The sequence below is a fragment of the Alosa pseudoharengus genome, unplaced genomic scaffold (genome assembly GCF_046254945.1).
Source record: "Alosa pseudoharengus isolate Yale_2024_CS ecotype anadromous, Long Island Sound unplaced genomic scaffold, YU_APseudo_1.1 YU_APseudo_1.1_scf_3, whole genome shotgun sequence".
In the NCBI taxonomy this organism is placed as follows: domain Eukaryota; kingdom Metazoa; phylum Chordata; class Actinopteri; order Clupeiformes; family Clupeidae; genus Alosa; species Alosa pseudoharengus.
Window position 1 is genome coordinate 41,825,605 of NW_027468718.1, and position 15,461 is coordinate 41,841,065.

Consider the following 15,461-nt stretch of genomic DNA (forward strand, 5'->3'; position numbering starts at 1 on the left):
TATCTATCTATCTACAGTATCTGTCTATCTACATGTATCTATCCATTCATCCATTCATCTATCTATCCATCTATCCATTTATCTATCTATCTATCTATATACTGTATCTATCTATCTCAAATCTTATACAGGGATTCAATTTCCCAAATGGTCCCTGTCTCCGTCTTTTTCTCACCCTTACTTTTGTTGGTTTCAGGTGCGCTGGTTCAAAGATGGCAGTGAGATTAGAAAGGGCAAGAAGTATGAAATCATTGCCAAGGGAGTACAGCGCATTCTTGTCGTCACCAAATCTGTGTTTGATGATGAAGCTGAATATGAATGTGATGCAAGGACTGCCAAAACTTCTGGCATGCTGACTGTTGTTGGTGAGTTGTCATTTCCTATCATTTATTTTGTTTGCTTAAATAAACAACTATTACTGTAAATGATTAACTAATCATGATCATGTGTCATTCCTACAGAGGAGGAGGCAAGATTCACAAAGAATCTGTCCAACGTTGAGGGATCTGAAACAGACAGTGTGAAAATGATCTGTGAAGTATCCAAGGCCAGTGCAGAGGTCGTCTGGTACAAAGGTGACGAGGAGCTGCCTGAGGGTGGTAGATACGAGCAGATCCAAGATGGCCGCAAGAGGATCCTTATTATTCAGGATCTGCGCATGGATGATGTTGGAGAATACAACTGCAGACTACCTAACTCTAAAACATCAGCTAATCTGAAGCTCAATGGTAAAACATTTCTCTTCATGTATTTCTGTACAGCTCCAAATATACTGTACTTTGAATATTTTTTAATGGTGTTCACTTGTAAATAAATAATAACAAATATTGTTATCCAGAACTGGCTGCCGAGTTTATCTCCAGGCCACAGCCCACGGAGGTGGTTGAAGATGAAAAGGCAGAGTTTGTGTGCTCAGTCTCTAAAGACACATACGAAGTCAAATGGTTCCGAGGTGACAAGGAGCTTCAGTCTGGCGATAAGTATGACATTGTCTGTGACGGAAAGAGAAGATCGCTTGTGATCAAGAACTGCGAGCATCAGGATGAGGGAGCCTACACCGCTTTCATTGGAACAGTCAAGGCATCAGCCGACCTGACTGTGATTGGTAGGTTTCTGCCCATGAAACTGTCAATGTGTCTCAAATAGTCTCCACCAAAAAACTAGTTTAATTTTTTTTTTCAACATTTTGTATCTCTTTACAGAGAAACTCAGGATTATCACACCTCTCAGAGACACACCAATGAAGGAGGGCATGGAGATCTCTCTCAACTGTGAGGTCAACTCTGATGGAGCCAAAGCAAAATGGCTGAAGAATAATGAGACCATGTTTGAGAGTGGCAAATTCATCATGACTCATAGGGACACCGTTTTCTCCCTGAGAATCAAGAACGCTGAAAAGTCAGATGAGGCTGAGTACACCATTACTCTGACAAACCAGCGTGGTGAACAAGCCACCAGTTCTTGCAAAGTCTCTGTAGAAGGTAAATACATCTTCATTTATATACTGTGAAACAAAATACAATAATATGATATCATATGCATCTTATTTTCAGTACCAGAGCTCGACAGTTGCAATGAACAGACAAATAAGGTCTGTGCTAGTGCCACTGTTGCTTCAGCATATCCTTCTGTTTTGATAACTGCGTCTTCCATTTCATTTTTTATGTGCAGAGGAACAGCTCAAGATTATTGAGCCTCTTGAGGACTGTGAAACACAGGAGAAGAAGACCATCACCTTCACATGCAAGGTGAACAGACCAAATGTCACCGTGAAATGGATGAAGGGTGGTCAGGAGATCACCTTCAGCAAGCGTATCCTGTACAGGGTGGACAACAAGAAACACACACTTACCATTAAAGATTGCATCATGGATGATGAGGGTGAATACGCCGCTGTGGCTGGATCCGACAAGTCAACAGCCGAGCTGATCATCAGCGAGGCACCCACTGACTTCACTGGACAGCTCAAGGACCAGACCATCACAGAGTTTGAGGAGGCTGAGTTCTGCTGCAAGTTGTCCAAAGAGAAAGCTAGCGTCAAGTGGTATAGAGATGGCAGAGAGATCCGTGAAGGACCAAGGTAATGCCATTTATCGGCTAACTCTTAACTGTTGATATGCTAGAAGAGAAGGATGAATCTTTACAGATTAGATTAGACAATCTGCTCATTCTACTCTCTTGCCTTCAGATACAAATTCAAGAAGGAAGGAAAGAAATGCAGTCTTTACATCAAGAACTGCAGACCCGACGATGAATGTGAATATGCCTGTGGTGTGGAGGAAAGAAGAACCAGGGCTAGGCTCTTTGTTGAAGGCAAGAGCAATCAATTTTATAGACATTATGGTTCTTCATGTTGTCCCCTTCTAAATATGTTGTCAAGCTCACAGCAATCCTTGTGTTTGTCTCCATTATAGAGACCCCTGTGGAGATCGTTAGACCTCCTGCAGATGTGTTTGAGCCTCCAGGCTCAGATATTGTGTTTGAGGCTGAGCTGAACAAAGACAGGGTGGAGGTCAAATGGATGAGGAACAACATGATTATTGTCCAGGGTGACAAGTACCAGATGCTGAGCGAGGGCAAAGTTCACCGACTCCAAGTCTGTGAAATCAGACCTCGCGACCAGGGAGAGTACAGAATTGTTGCTAAAGACAAGGACGCCAGATCCAAGCTTGAGCTGGCTGGTATGTATTAGTTGATTAATTTGGTCTGTTCTAATGGTTGCATTTACCTGGTATTTAAAAGCATTATTCACTTTACCATATATGTAAGATAATAATAATATTGTAATGATTAATATAAGTAATAATGAGGTCACACATAAGCATCACAGATAGCATAACAAACAACTCACATATATTTGCATGTGTTTTCACTTCCACAGCTGTGCCAAAGATCAAAACTACTGACCAGAACCTGGTGACAGATGCTGGAAAGCCTTTCGTCATGTCTGTTCCGTATAATGCCTACCCACGTGCTGAGGCTGAGTGGTTCTTCAATGACTCCAGCTTGCCATTCCAGAACGTCGATACCTCTGCAGAGAGAACGGAGTACAGACTGAAAGCCCCCAAGAAGGCAGACCAGGGTCGTTACAAGGTCGTGATCAAGAACAAACATGGAAAGGGAGAGGCTTTCATCAATCTGGATGTCATTGGTGAGTCTCATCTGAAACATTTAACAAAACTCAATAAGTAATTACACTATGACCATTGCCGTTTTAGATTTTTTCATCCTATAAACTGAGATCATGTTCTTTGATGCTAAAGAAACATAGGCAGTTTATTCACTCTAATAACATTATTTCCCCAGATGTTCCTGGGCCTGTCAAGAACCTAAAAGTGGTTGACACTTCTGATGGAGAGGTCAGCCTTGCTTGGGAGGAACCAGAGAACGATGGTGGCAGCAAGATCATTGCTTATGTTGTGGAGAGACGAGATGTCAAACGCAAGACATGGACTGTGGCTACTGATCGTGCTGACATTCCAGAATACTGTGTTGGCGGACTGAACAGGGACAACTTCTACCTCTTCCGCGTCTGTGCTCGCAACAGAGTCGGAAATGGACAAACCGTTGTAACGGACAAACCTGTTCAGGCTAAGAACATGTTTGGTAAGATAATATTTTTATGGTAGACGTCTATACTTAATACCTAGTGTAAGTCTGATTGTTCGATGTAAATATTCATTGTCTTATATTATTGTGTTTCAGATGTTCCTGATGCTCCTCAGAACGTTATGGTTGGAGTTGTCAATAGGTATGGTGCCAGTATCTTCTGGGAACGTCCACTTTCTGATGGAGGATCTGAGATCACGAACTACGTCATTGAGCTCCGTGACAGGACCGCCGTGAAGTGGGAAGCTGCAATGGTGACCAAGGCTTCAGAGTACACCGCAACACTCACTGACGTTGTGGAAAACAAGGAGTACATCTTCCGTGTCAGAGCAGAGAACAAGGCCGGTGTTGGCCAGCCAAGTGCTGCCACTGATCCAGTGAAGATCATGGACCCCATTGGTTAGTTCAGTTCACATGCCATTACAATTTCTTTTAGGGTTTTCTATACGTTTCTGCCTTCATTCCTGTCCATTACAATATTTCTTAATATACTTGCTTGTCATTACAGAGAGGCCAAGTCCACCACTGAACTTCAACTACTCACATCAAACCAAGAACTCTGTGCAACTTGACTGGGAGACTCCCATGAACAATGGAGGCAGTATGATCACAGGCTACATCATTCAGAAGTGTGAAGAGGGATCAGACAAATGGCTGAGATGCAATGCTAGGCTCTGCCCAGACCTTTGCTACAAGGTACGTATGTAACCGATTGTTTGGTGATTTGATGGTTTTATATGTGTTCAGATGTTATTGAAGATCAAAATAAATTGTATCTGTTTTATTTTATCTGCTGTCTGTGTAGGTTTCTGGACTGAAGGCTGGACAGAAGTATCTGTACAGAGTATCTGCAGAGAACGCCGCTGGAGTTTCTGACCCAGCCGACACACTGGGACCCCTCTTGGCAGACGACCCACATTGTGAGTCTTGCACCATTTGTGAAACACCACATGTGCACTAGGTATTTGGCATTGGAATGCTCAGTAACACATTTCTTTAATCTGGTTTCTCAGTTGCTCCAACAATGGACCTCAGTGGTTTCAGAGATGGCCTAGAGGTTATGGTTCCTCATGCTCTTACAATCCGTGTCCCCATCAATGGTTACCCCACACCCAAAGCAAAATGGTGCTTTGGTGATAAGGAGCTGAGTCCTCAAGATGAACGTGTGACCATGACAACTAAGCAGAACTACACAGAACTGGTTATTACCCCAAGTGTGCGTCCAGACAAAGGAACATACACTCTGACCCTGGAGAATGATGTCACCTCTATCTCCGGAGAGATCGACGTCAATGTCATTGGTGTGTTACTTGTCTCTTAAACCAAACAAATTATTTTCACACTAGCAAAATTACATAGCATTTTAACATTTTGTATTGTATTCATGTATTTCATGGTCCTTTCTCTTGTATCTTGCAGCCTCTCCAAGTGCACCCAGGGACTTCAAAGTTCCTGAGGTCACCAGACACCATGTGCACCTCTCATGGGAGGCTCCAGAGCACGATGGAGGCAGCCCTGTCATTGGCTACCAGATCGAGAAGCGTGAAGTGTCCAGAAAGACCTGGGTCAAGGTTAGTTTACCTGCTTTTTCAACTTTTTGTAGAAAAAACCCCCACTGCTGTTGGTAATGCTTCTGGTAGCTGACTTTGCATAAGCCTAACATTTTTATTTCTTTGTGTAGATAATTTCAGGCGTGCAGGACCTGGAGTACACTGTCACTGATGTCATCGAGGGCAAAGAGTATTTGTTCAGTGTTACCGCTTGCAACAAATGTGGCCCTGGTGAACCAGCATACATTGATGAGCCTGTCAATGTTTCCTCACCAGCAAGTATGTCCAGTCTTTCCAGTCAATTTTTTCATAGTGACATTTTTAAAAATCGTGGATTTTGGAAGATGAGTAATCTATGCATGTGTTTAAATTACAGCTGTTCCTGATCCACCGGAGAACCTTAAATGGCGGGACAAGAGTTCTAAGGGCATCTTCCTTCAATGGGAACCTCCCAGGTATGATGGTGGCGCAAGCATCAAGGGCTACATCGTGGATAAATGCCAGCGTGGAACTGACAAGTGGGAAGCTTGTGGAGACCCAATAGCTGAGCTGAAGTAAGTGGGAAAATAACACAATGTTACATCTGAATACTGTTTATTTTTTATTATTATTATTTCTCTACATCACATTTATAACCCATAGGACATTTTTGTTTTCAGAATTGGCACAAGGAGTTAAATAAATTGCATGGTATATACTGTATAGTGATTTTGCTTTGCACTTCTCCTTAGATACCAAGTAACTGGCCTCATTGAGGGACAGTGGTATGCTTACCGTGTGAGGGCAGTGAACAGACTGGGAGCCAGCAGACCTTGCCGTGCTACGGATGAAATCCAGGCTATTGATCCTAAAGGTATTGTTTTCTACACTAAATTGAGATTATCTTGAATTATAGTTTGTCACAGTTTCCATTGTGTTGTGTGAGGAGTCACCAAGGTGACTAACTTCTCTGTTTGACTCAACAGAACCTCCAGAGATTCTGCTGGATGTCAAACTTCTTGCTGGTCTGACTGCCAAGGCAGGATCAAAGATCGAACTCCCAGCTGATGTGCTTGGTAAGCCTGAACCCCGGGTTAAATGGACCAAAGCTGACCTTGTCCTTAAACCTGAGGACAGGATCACAATTGACACCAAACCAGGTCATTCCACACTGGGCATTGCTAAGACAACCAGAAGTGACACTGCTACCTACATTATTGAGGCTGTGAACTCAAGTGGCCGTGCAACTGCAACAGTTGATGTCAACATTCTTGGTACGTGTTTTCTTTATTGCTGTCTTTATAATGTTTTATCAATTTATTTTTGTACCATGGAGATGATGTAAAAGTGATTAAGTTTGAATATGTTGTTGACATGTGTTTGACCTCAAACAGACAAACCTGGCCCACCCGCTGCCTTTGATATCTCTGACATCACCAACCACTCCTGCTCCCTGGCCTGGAATCCACCCAGGGATGACGGAGGCTCTCCTATTACCAACTACATTGTGGAGATGAGGCCCATGGACAAGGAGGAGTGGACCAAACTCTCTGCCACTATCAAAGCAACCACCTTCAGTGCCCAGAAGCTGGTGGCCTTGAAGGAGTATGTCTTCAGAGTGTCTGCTGAGAACCAGTATGGCATCGGTGCTCCTGCAGAACATGTGCCTATAGTGGCCAAATATGCATTCGGTAAACTATCATATTCTGATGTTTTCAAGTGTTGATTTCTTGGTGAGCTTTCACATTGTGCTGTTTTGAGTTATATGACATTGGATTTTGCTCTTTTGTTCAGATCCTCCTGGTGCTCCCACTAGAGTTACACCTTCTGATATTGCAAGGGATGCTGTGACTCTGACATGGTTTGAGCCTGATGAGGATGGTGGTAGCCCAATCATTGGATATTGGGTTGAGAAGTTTGATGCAGAGAATGACAAATGGATCAGATGTAACAAGCTTCCCATCAAGGACTCAACATTTAGGTAAGAGCTGTGTGAGAAAATTTAGAATCCGTACTTGACTCTGTTGCCACTCAACATTATGTTCCCAATGATGCTTTATGAGTTAATGGCCTGATTCAAATTTCAGAGTGAAAGGACTGCCAACTAAGAAGAAGTACAGATTCCGTGTCCTGGCTGAGAATCTTGCCGGACCAGGAAAACCAAGCACTGAGACTGACCCAGTCCTGATTAAGGATCCAATTGGTATATTCCCTTTTGAAACAAAGCAATGAAAACACTCAAAGTTTCAGTGGTGTAACATTAAAAATGTATATTATAAATCATTGTGCCTCTTATCACATATCTCTCTCTCTAGACCCTCCATGGGCTCCTGGTAAGCCTGTCATCAGAGACATTGGCAAGACCTTTGCATCTCTTCAGTGGACAAGGCCTGAGCATGATGGCGGTGCTAAGATTGAGTCCTATACCATTGAGTTCCTCAAGAGTGGAACTGAGGACTGGGTCCGTGCTGCTGAAGATATACCTACAACTGAACACTGCTTGAAAGGACTCATGGAAAAACAGGAGTACTCCTTCAGAATAAAGGCTGTTAATGTTGCTGGTGAGAGTGAACCCAGCGAGCCAAGCGATCCAATTGTCTGCAAGGAGAGACTCTGTAAGTGAACTCGTATCAACTTTTACCATTATTTACAAACGACCATTATTTATTGTTATGCATTGGTAAGTATATTGCTTTGAAGAAATGAATGATTATTGTGTTTAAATATTTATTAGATCCTCCATCACCTCCTCGCTGGATTCAGGTGACTAACATCACTAAGCTTGATGCTGACCTGAAGTGGACTGAACCAGACTCAGATGGTGGCTCTCCTATCACCAACTATGTTGTGGAGAAGAGAGATGTCAGGCGCAAAGCCTGGCAGACTGTTGACACCACTGTGAAGGAATGCAAGTATACAGTCACGCCTCTGAACGAAGGCTCACTGTATGTGTTCCGCGTGGCAGCTGAGAATGCTGTTGGCCAGAGTGACTTCTGTGAGCTGGAGGACTCGGTTCTGGCCAAGGATACATTTAGTAAGTCTAAATACATATTTATTGAGATGTGTAGTCCTGCTTAGCTAAAATGTGGACATCCATGTAAGAAGTATCAATGCATTTTTTTCAGCTACTCCTGGACCTCCTTATGCCCTGACTGTGGTTGAAGTGACGAAGAGACATGTTGACCTGAAATGGGAGCCTCCCAATAGTGATGGCGGAAGACCAATTACAAAGTATTTGAATTCTCTACAGATGCATATATTTCAGTCTACACTTGCTTTCATTTTCAACTTGTTCAGTATATACTAAGGATAACTTTGCCTTTGAGAGAAATACAATGTAACTGGTTTTGTTTTTGCTTTATTAGATATGTCATTGAGAAGAAAGAGAAACTGGCAACACGCTGGATGAAGTCTGGAAAGACGTCGGGACCTGAATGCAAGTACAGGGTGACTGATGTTGATGAGGGAACCGAGGTCCAGTTCCAAGTCCGTGCTGAGAATGAGGCTGGTGTTGGCGATGCAAGTGAACCAACTGAGGTTCTGACAATTGAGGACGCAACAAGTATGTTTCTCAGTGTTGCACTTTAAATTAAACCGCAATTGTTCAATAATCATTTGATGACTTTGAAAGACACATAACATCTTACTAATGCTAATGATTGTTTGATTTTAGGTCCACCATCACCTCCAATTGAGGTCAAGATTGAGGATGCAAGCAGAGAGCATATTAATATCACATGGAAGCCACCAGAGAAGACCGGAGGAAGCCCGGTCACTGGTTATCATGTTGAGATTGCTGAGGCTGACACTGAGAAGTGGATGAGAATCAACTCTCGTCCAGTCAAGGAGCTGAAATTCAAGGCAGAAGAGGGCATTGTTCCAGAAAAGCAATACGTTCTCAGGGTTCGTGCTATCAATGCTATTGGTGTCAGCGATCCCTCTGAGATTTCAGACAAGGTCTTTGCCAAGGATCCTGATTGTAAGTGGTCAATAAAAAGTAAACTATTTAGATTGAAGCAAGCATAATGTGTAATATATTAGACTGTACATTCTCTGTTCTTTTCTCTTGAAGCATCCCCAACAATTGACATTGAGACCCAAGAGATTGTTATTATTGAGGGAGAGAAATTGCATCTGAAGCTTCCATACACCGCTATCCCAAAACCAACAATGGTTTGGAAGAAGGAAGAGACCGAGCTGAAGACTGATGACAGGATCACCCTGTCCTGTGAGCTGAAGACTGTACACTTGGAGATGCCCAAAGTTGTGCACGCTGATGCTGGAGTGTACACAGTCACTCTGGAAAACTCACTTGGCTCTGTCACTGGCACAGTCAATGTTAAAGTCATTGGTAAGTTTGGGTGTGAAGATTTTGTCTTTTGAAATGCAATTCTTGCAGTGCATCAAAATGTATGTAAATCGAAATCACAGTGTCATTTATGTAAATGCACAGGCCTGCCTGGACAGTGTAAGAACATTGATGCCTGTGAAGTCACCAAGAACTCATGCAAGATCACATGGGAACCTCCAGAGAATGATGGTGGCACCCCCATCATCCACTACGTGCTTGAAAGAAGAGAGGCTTCAAAGAAGACTTTCTTGCCTGTGATGTTCGGTGACAATGTTGTTGAATTTAAAGTCAAGGATCTTTACGTGAATGCAGAGTATTTCTTTCGTGTGAAGGCTGTCAACAAGGTTGGCGCTGGAGAGTATATTGTACTCCGCAACCCTGTTATCACTCAGGATCAGAAGCGTAAGTTAACATGAGATTAAGATGACTAGAAATCAACCTCTATTGACTCACAAATGATATTGTTTAAATGTATTTGTTATGTTTACAAGGATATTCTTAAATGTTGCAGAGCGTCCAGACCCACCCATTGATGTCCAGGCCATCAACCCTACCTCTCAGTCTATCACAGTTACTTGGAAGGCACCAGAGTATGATGGTGGCTTACAAGTCAAGGGGTACCTGCTGGAGATGATTGAGAAAGATGGCGATAAGTTTGCACCTTGTGTTGACTCTTTGGAGCCAGGTTTCTCATACACTGTCAAAGGCCTCACTGAGGGCAAAGAATATCAGTTCCGTGTCCGTGCTGAGAATGCTGCTGGTGTCAGTGAGCCATCTCGCCCCTCTCCTCTGACCAAGGCAGCTGATCCTGTTGGTAAGATATGTTATGGATGTCTTAAAGAATGAGAAATGTCCCTGTGCTTATTTTATTAGTGATTTTTAGTGTTGTAAGTGAGTAAACGTAGGGTCTGTGACATTGTCTCTTTTCAGATCCTCCTAAAGTCACCCTGCATGCACGTGTCCAGGGTGGCCTGGCTCTCAGGAAAGGTGACGAGATCAGGGTGGATGCCTTCATCTCTGGCTCGCCATACCCAACTGTTACATGGCTGAGGAATGATGAGAATGTCAAGAAAGAAGTCACCAAGAAGGTAGAGATTCCTGTCTTCACGAAGAAGAAGAAGAAGAAGGGAAAGGAGGTGGAGCCCGAGCCAGAGGAGTTCCATCCTCCTCTGATCGACCGCTTGTCCTTTGACCAGAGCAAGAGAGGCGAGACTGCCTTAATGGTGCGTGACTCCATTCGTAAGGACCATGGCAAGTACACCATTGTGGTAGAGAATCCCCATGGTGTTGCTAAAGCATCATGTGAAATCAACGTCCAAGGTAAGTCAACACCATTTTGAAAGCACAGAACAAACCATTTCTCATGGATTTTTGTCAAGATTATATCGAAATCTAACCTGTTTTTTTCCTGTAACCTCCAGATAAGCCTGGTAGGCCAGTCAACTTTGAATTTGACGAGATCAGAAACACCTCAGTTATATGCAACTGGGAGCCACCTCTGGATGATGGTGGCAGTGAAATCCTAAATTACATTCTTGAGAAGAAAGACAACAAGAATGAGGAAATTGGTTGGGTCACTGTGAGTTCAACAGTTAAGGTCTGCAGCTACCCTGTGACCAAGCTCATTGAAGGAAAGGAATACATTTTCCGTGTTACTGCAGAGAACAAGTTCGGATGTGGACCTTCATACATTTCTGAGCCACTCATTGCCAAAAACCAGTTTGGTAAGAATCCGTTTTTTTATTCAAATTTATTTTTGAAAATAATTTTTAGTATCTTTGTTTAAATTAATTAAATGATTAATTCAATTGTGACTTTGTTATACAGATCCACCTGATGCACCAAACATGCCAAGAATTGGGGAAGTTACGTCAAACAGTGTGGCTCTCTCATGGCATGAACCTAAAGACAATGGCAGCCCTATCTTGGGCTACTGGGTTGAGAGGCGTGAGATTAATGGCAAATACTGGACCAGGGTGAACCGCAACCTCCTCAGTGCACTCTCAGTCAAGGCAGAGGGACTCATGGAAGGCCTGACATACATTTTCAGAGTCTGTGCAGAGAATCTTGCTGGCCCTGGCGAGTTCAGTCCTCAGACTGATCCTCAGATGGCAATGGACAAAATTTGTAAGTTGCAGACATCCTTGTTTAGGAATGCAAACATTCTTACAAACATAAATATTAATACAATCTTACAAACATGAACATTAATACAAACTTAATTTAATTTCAGTGCCTCCTGGGCCACCTATTCCGAGAATCGTTGACACCAGCAACACTACTGTTGACATCGCCTGGAAGCCTCCACTGTACAATGGTGGTGGAGACATCCTTGGTTACCACATTGAGCGCTGCCTGGTTGGCGAAAAGGACTGGGTCCGCTGCACAGAGTTCAGGTGCAAGGAGTGCAAGTACACGCTAACAGGACTGACAGAAGGCTCTGATATTATCATTCGTGTCTTTGCCGTCAATGATGCAGGCCATGGCCCACCTGGAGTGACTGAACAAGTTCAAGTGAAAGAGCCTGAAGGTAACCAAAAGTATCTTTGCATGTCATCAGAATAGATTCATCATTGGTGAATATTTTTGATTTTCCTTTGGTGTGCATTTTCCCCCTTCAGACTAACCTCTTAAATGTGTTGAATGTTACAGAGGCTCCAGTGGTAGAGTTAGACGTCGCTGTGAGAAACGGAGTTATCATCAAGGCTGGTGAGAGTCTGAAGCTGCCTGCCTTTGTTGCTGGTAGACCCCAGCCTGAGGTTTCATGGACCAAGGATGATGCTGAACCCGACAAAGAGCGTGTTGTTATTGAAACTGCTGGAAAGAACAGCACTCTTTTCATCAAGCATGCTGTGAGAACAGACTTTGGCAATTACCAGATCACTGGAAAGAACCCTAGTGGAACCAAGTCTGCATCTTGTAAAGTGGACGTTATGGGTAAGATTTTTTTGTTTCTACTTGTTTGTTGTTATGACATTTTAGAGTTGGGCGATTTCCCCTTAATTTACATTAGACAATGTGTACAGTAAAACATTATATGGACGATGATATTGTCGAGTATAGTAAACACTAATAACCATAAGTCTGTACAGAAATAAATGTATAATTTTCTATATAGAATTATAAAATATTATATAGGCTATATGGCCTGATGGAATTGGACAGCTAAGAGATATAGACTACCGGAGTTGTGTGCAAGATCTGATCCAGTGAAAAAAAATTGCGTGTGCACCAACCAGCAGAATATTCCATACATCAATATTCCATATATTACATAGTCTGTACCAACCTCATACGCTACACATCTCATGTTATAACCGGCCATGCCGACTATGAGGATGGGCTAAGAAAAGTGAAAGTTAGGGGCTGCGATCGCACAGTCCAGGCTATGAGGGCACAGTGGAAAACTCATACAAATAACAAATCCTGATTACCATTCCACTGCTGTCTGAGGCTTTTGGCAAATGCCAAATACATGTACAAAATACAATCCTTAATTTTTACACCCTCTGGCTGACAGCCTTTAAAGCTTTTTTTTTTACATTTTGTAGCCTATAGAATTATCCGTGTCTTTCCATCGGGATGTAGGTCAACCATCACGATTGGCGACCGGCCCAACCATATGATTACACTATATTACATGTTTTTCCTTATTAAATCTTATTGTATCTTTCCTATTTTCGTTGATAAACCAGATGTTCCTGGGCCCGTGGTTGATCTTAAGACTACTCAAGTGAACAAAAGGATTATATCTATGACTTGGTCAGATCCACTTGACAATGGTGGAAGTGATATAATGGGCTACGTTGTGGAGAGAAAGGATGCTAAAATGCATATCTACAGACAGCCCTTGGAGACTGCTGCCTGCAAATGTGACATCGTTGGCCTTCTTTCCGGAGAGGAATATAAGTTCCGTGTTGTGGCCAGAAACAAATATGGCCTTGGAGCACCAGTTGAGTTGGGCCCTATTCTTGCGGCTGATCCATTGGGTAAGGAGCAATAGTCATTGTCAGACATTTTAGAGATTCTTGATACTTATCATGAAATGATTAAAAAAGAGAGATAACATGATTTTTTGTTGTTGTTTCAGGTGTGCCCTCTGCTCCAGAGAAGCTGCATTACACTGACAGAGGCAAGACATGCATCACCCTCTCCTGGGAGCCTCCTCGCAGTGACGGAGGTAGTCCCATTCGTGGCTACTACGTTGAGAAGATGAGACAGGACTCAGATGAGTTCGATCCTGCCAATCGTCAGATCTGCAAGGACTGTACTCTGACCGTGGAGAACCTGTCTGAGAACATGTCTTATAAGTTCCGTGTCAAGGCTGTTAATGAGGTTGGAGATGGCGAGCCATCAAAACCCATCTCTGCTCACATTCAGGATGATGAAAGTATGTATAGCTAGAAATGAACTCCTATTTATCAAATGAAATGACGGAAGATATATTAAACTAATACTAATTTCTCGTTTCCTCTAGTTCCCCCAACTGTTACATGGCTGAAGCATTTCAAGAGAGACTCTATCATTGTCAAGGTCGGTGCAGCCATTGACATCCCAGCTGAGATAATAGGTCTGCCACTTCCAACCTTTGAGTGGTCCAAGGATGGAGTCGTGATTGCCAAGCCTCCTGAGACAATGACATTAGAAACTGAGGAGGTTAACAGAACAACAATTCACGCCAAGCTCAGTATCCCTGAGACTGTCAGACAAGATACTGGTGTATATGTACTTACAGCTACAAACATCTATGGCAAAGCGGAACCTAAAGTCAAAGTGGAAATCTTGGGTATGACACTACCAGTAAAGTTTGTCAGTGAAATTATAGAAGTCTTTGTATAGTACTTGAATTCCTAATATTGTTTTTTTCCCCTACAGATCGCCCTTCACCACCAAGAGATATTGTGATTTCTGACATCAAATCGGAATCATGCTACCTCACCTGGAGTGCTCCAGATGACAATGGTGGAAGTGATATTATGAACTACATCATTGAAAGGCGAGATGCCAGCAAGAAGAAGTCTGACTGGGAGCAGCTGACATGCTGTGTTGTTGACAGGCGATATGGGGTTAGTTTTTGCCAGACTTTCTGTTATTTAAAAAAAAAAAATGTTGTCAAGTAATTGCAAAAAGTTTTTTTCTCTTCACATTTTTTCTCTTCAAGGTCTATAAGATGAATCCCTATGGTACCTACCAATTCAGAATCATGGCTGAGAACAAGTTTGGAATCAGCGATGGCTGTGAATCTGAGAAGGTTGAGCTGAAGGATCCATTTGGTCTTCCCGGACCTCCCAGGAATCCAAAAATTGTGTCATGCACCAGCAGTTCCATGGTTGTCTCTTGGGAGCCACCCAAGGATAATGGTGGATCTATGATTCAGGGCTATTGGCTGGAGAAGAGAGAGAGAGGAGCAGTGTACTGGGGCCGTGTAAACAGAGCTCCAGTCACAAAGCCTGCTGTTAAGGGACTGGAGTACAAAGTTCTTCGCCTTATCGAGGGTTCAGAGTACCAGTTCCGCGTGATGGCTGTCAATGCCGCTGGAGTTGGACCCCCAAGTGAGGCATCTGAGTGCAGATGTGCTGTGGATGCAAAGAGTAAGTAGAATGTCATTCAGCCAGAAAGTTGTTTTACATGTTGGTTTTTATCTACAGACAAGACATGTTGTGCATATCATATGCAGACATATTATACAGATAACAATGAACAAGCAATATAAAAGCAATATATAAAAAATAAACAATGTACATAATGTGCAATGGGTTAGGCTAGTGTAACACCATGATTGGGAATTAAAGGTGATGTATGAGTATATGTCCAATACAGTATTTGTAGTTGTTTATAACTGAAGCACAAGAGAAGAATATGGCATAGATCAGCTACCGGTATTTGATATTATGAAGTTTGATGTGAGTTTGATTATATGACTTTTACATAGTTGATTAAAAAGCATGTTCCCTAGACTGTTTTGTGACTGA

General features: G+C 42.7%; 1 protein-coding gene across 20 annotated transcripts in view; it reads left to right on the forward strand.

Moving 5' to 3' along the window:
• Positions 1-15,461, forward strand: part of LOC143100796 (titin-like) — a 145,345-nt gene that overhangs the window by 66,145 nt on the left and 63,739 nt on the right. For all 20 annotated transcript variants that reach the window (XM_076264288.1, XM_076264298.1, XM_076264291.1 and 17 more), the window contains 39 exons: positions 197-365; positions 462-728; positions 839-1,105; positions 1,203-1,481; positions 1,672-2,080; positions 2,189-2,313; positions 2,415-2,681; positions 2,882-3,151; positions 3,307-3,606; positions 3,706-4,008; positions 4,118-4,305; positions 4,415-4,529; positions 4,623-4,910; positions 5,029-5,180; positions 5,291-5,438; positions 5,536-5,713; positions 5,891-6,012; positions 6,125-6,412; positions 6,533-6,829; positions 6,933-7,119; positions 7,226-7,341; positions 7,454-7,753; positions 7,873-8,172; positions 8,264-8,369; positions 8,504-8,700; positions 8,812-9,117; positions 9,211-9,489; positions 9,592-9,891; positions 10,001-10,303; positions 10,420-10,809; positions 10,911-11,213; positions 11,317-11,616; positions 11,723-12,019; positions 12,142-12,426; positions 13,185-13,478; positions 13,580-13,879; positions 13,967-14,275; positions 14,365-14,555; positions 14,651-15,080. In XM_076264288.1, the coding sequence (XP_076120403.1) occupies positions 197-365; positions 462-728; positions 839-1,105; positions 1,203-1,481; positions 1,672-2,080; positions 2,189-2,313; positions 2,415-2,681; positions 2,882-3,151; positions 3,307-3,606; positions 3,706-4,008; positions 4,118-4,305; positions 4,415-4,529; positions 4,623-4,910; positions 5,029-5,180; positions 5,291-5,438; positions 5,536-5,713; positions 5,891-6,012; positions 6,125-6,412; positions 6,533-6,829; positions 6,933-7,119; positions 7,226-7,341; positions 7,454-7,753; positions 7,873-8,172; positions 8,264-8,369; positions 8,504-8,700; positions 8,812-9,117; positions 9,211-9,489; positions 9,592-9,891; positions 10,001-10,303; positions 10,420-10,809; positions 10,911-11,213; positions 11,317-11,616; positions 11,723-12,019; positions 12,142-12,426; positions 13,185-13,478; positions 13,580-13,879; positions 13,967-14,275; positions 14,365-14,555; positions 14,651-15,080 (9,925 nt within the window). The remainder of the gene's footprint in view (positions 1-196; positions 366-461; positions 729-838; positions 1,106-1,202; positions 1,482-1,671; positions 2,081-2,188; positions 2,314-2,414; positions 2,682-2,881; positions 3,152-3,306; positions 3,607-3,705; positions 4,009-4,117; positions 4,306-4,414; positions 4,530-4,622; positions 4,911-5,028; positions 5,181-5,290; positions 5,439-5,535; positions 5,714-5,890; positions 6,013-6,124; positions 6,413-6,532; positions 6,830-6,932; positions 7,120-7,225; positions 7,342-7,453; positions 7,754-7,872; positions 8,173-8,263; positions 8,370-8,503; positions 8,701-8,811; positions 9,118-9,210; positions 9,490-9,591; positions 9,892-10,000; positions 10,304-10,419; positions 10,810-10,910; positions 11,214-11,316; positions 11,617-11,722; positions 12,020-12,141; positions 12,427-13,184; positions 13,479-13,579; positions 13,880-13,966; positions 14,276-14,364; positions 14,556-14,650; positions 15,081-15,461) is intronic.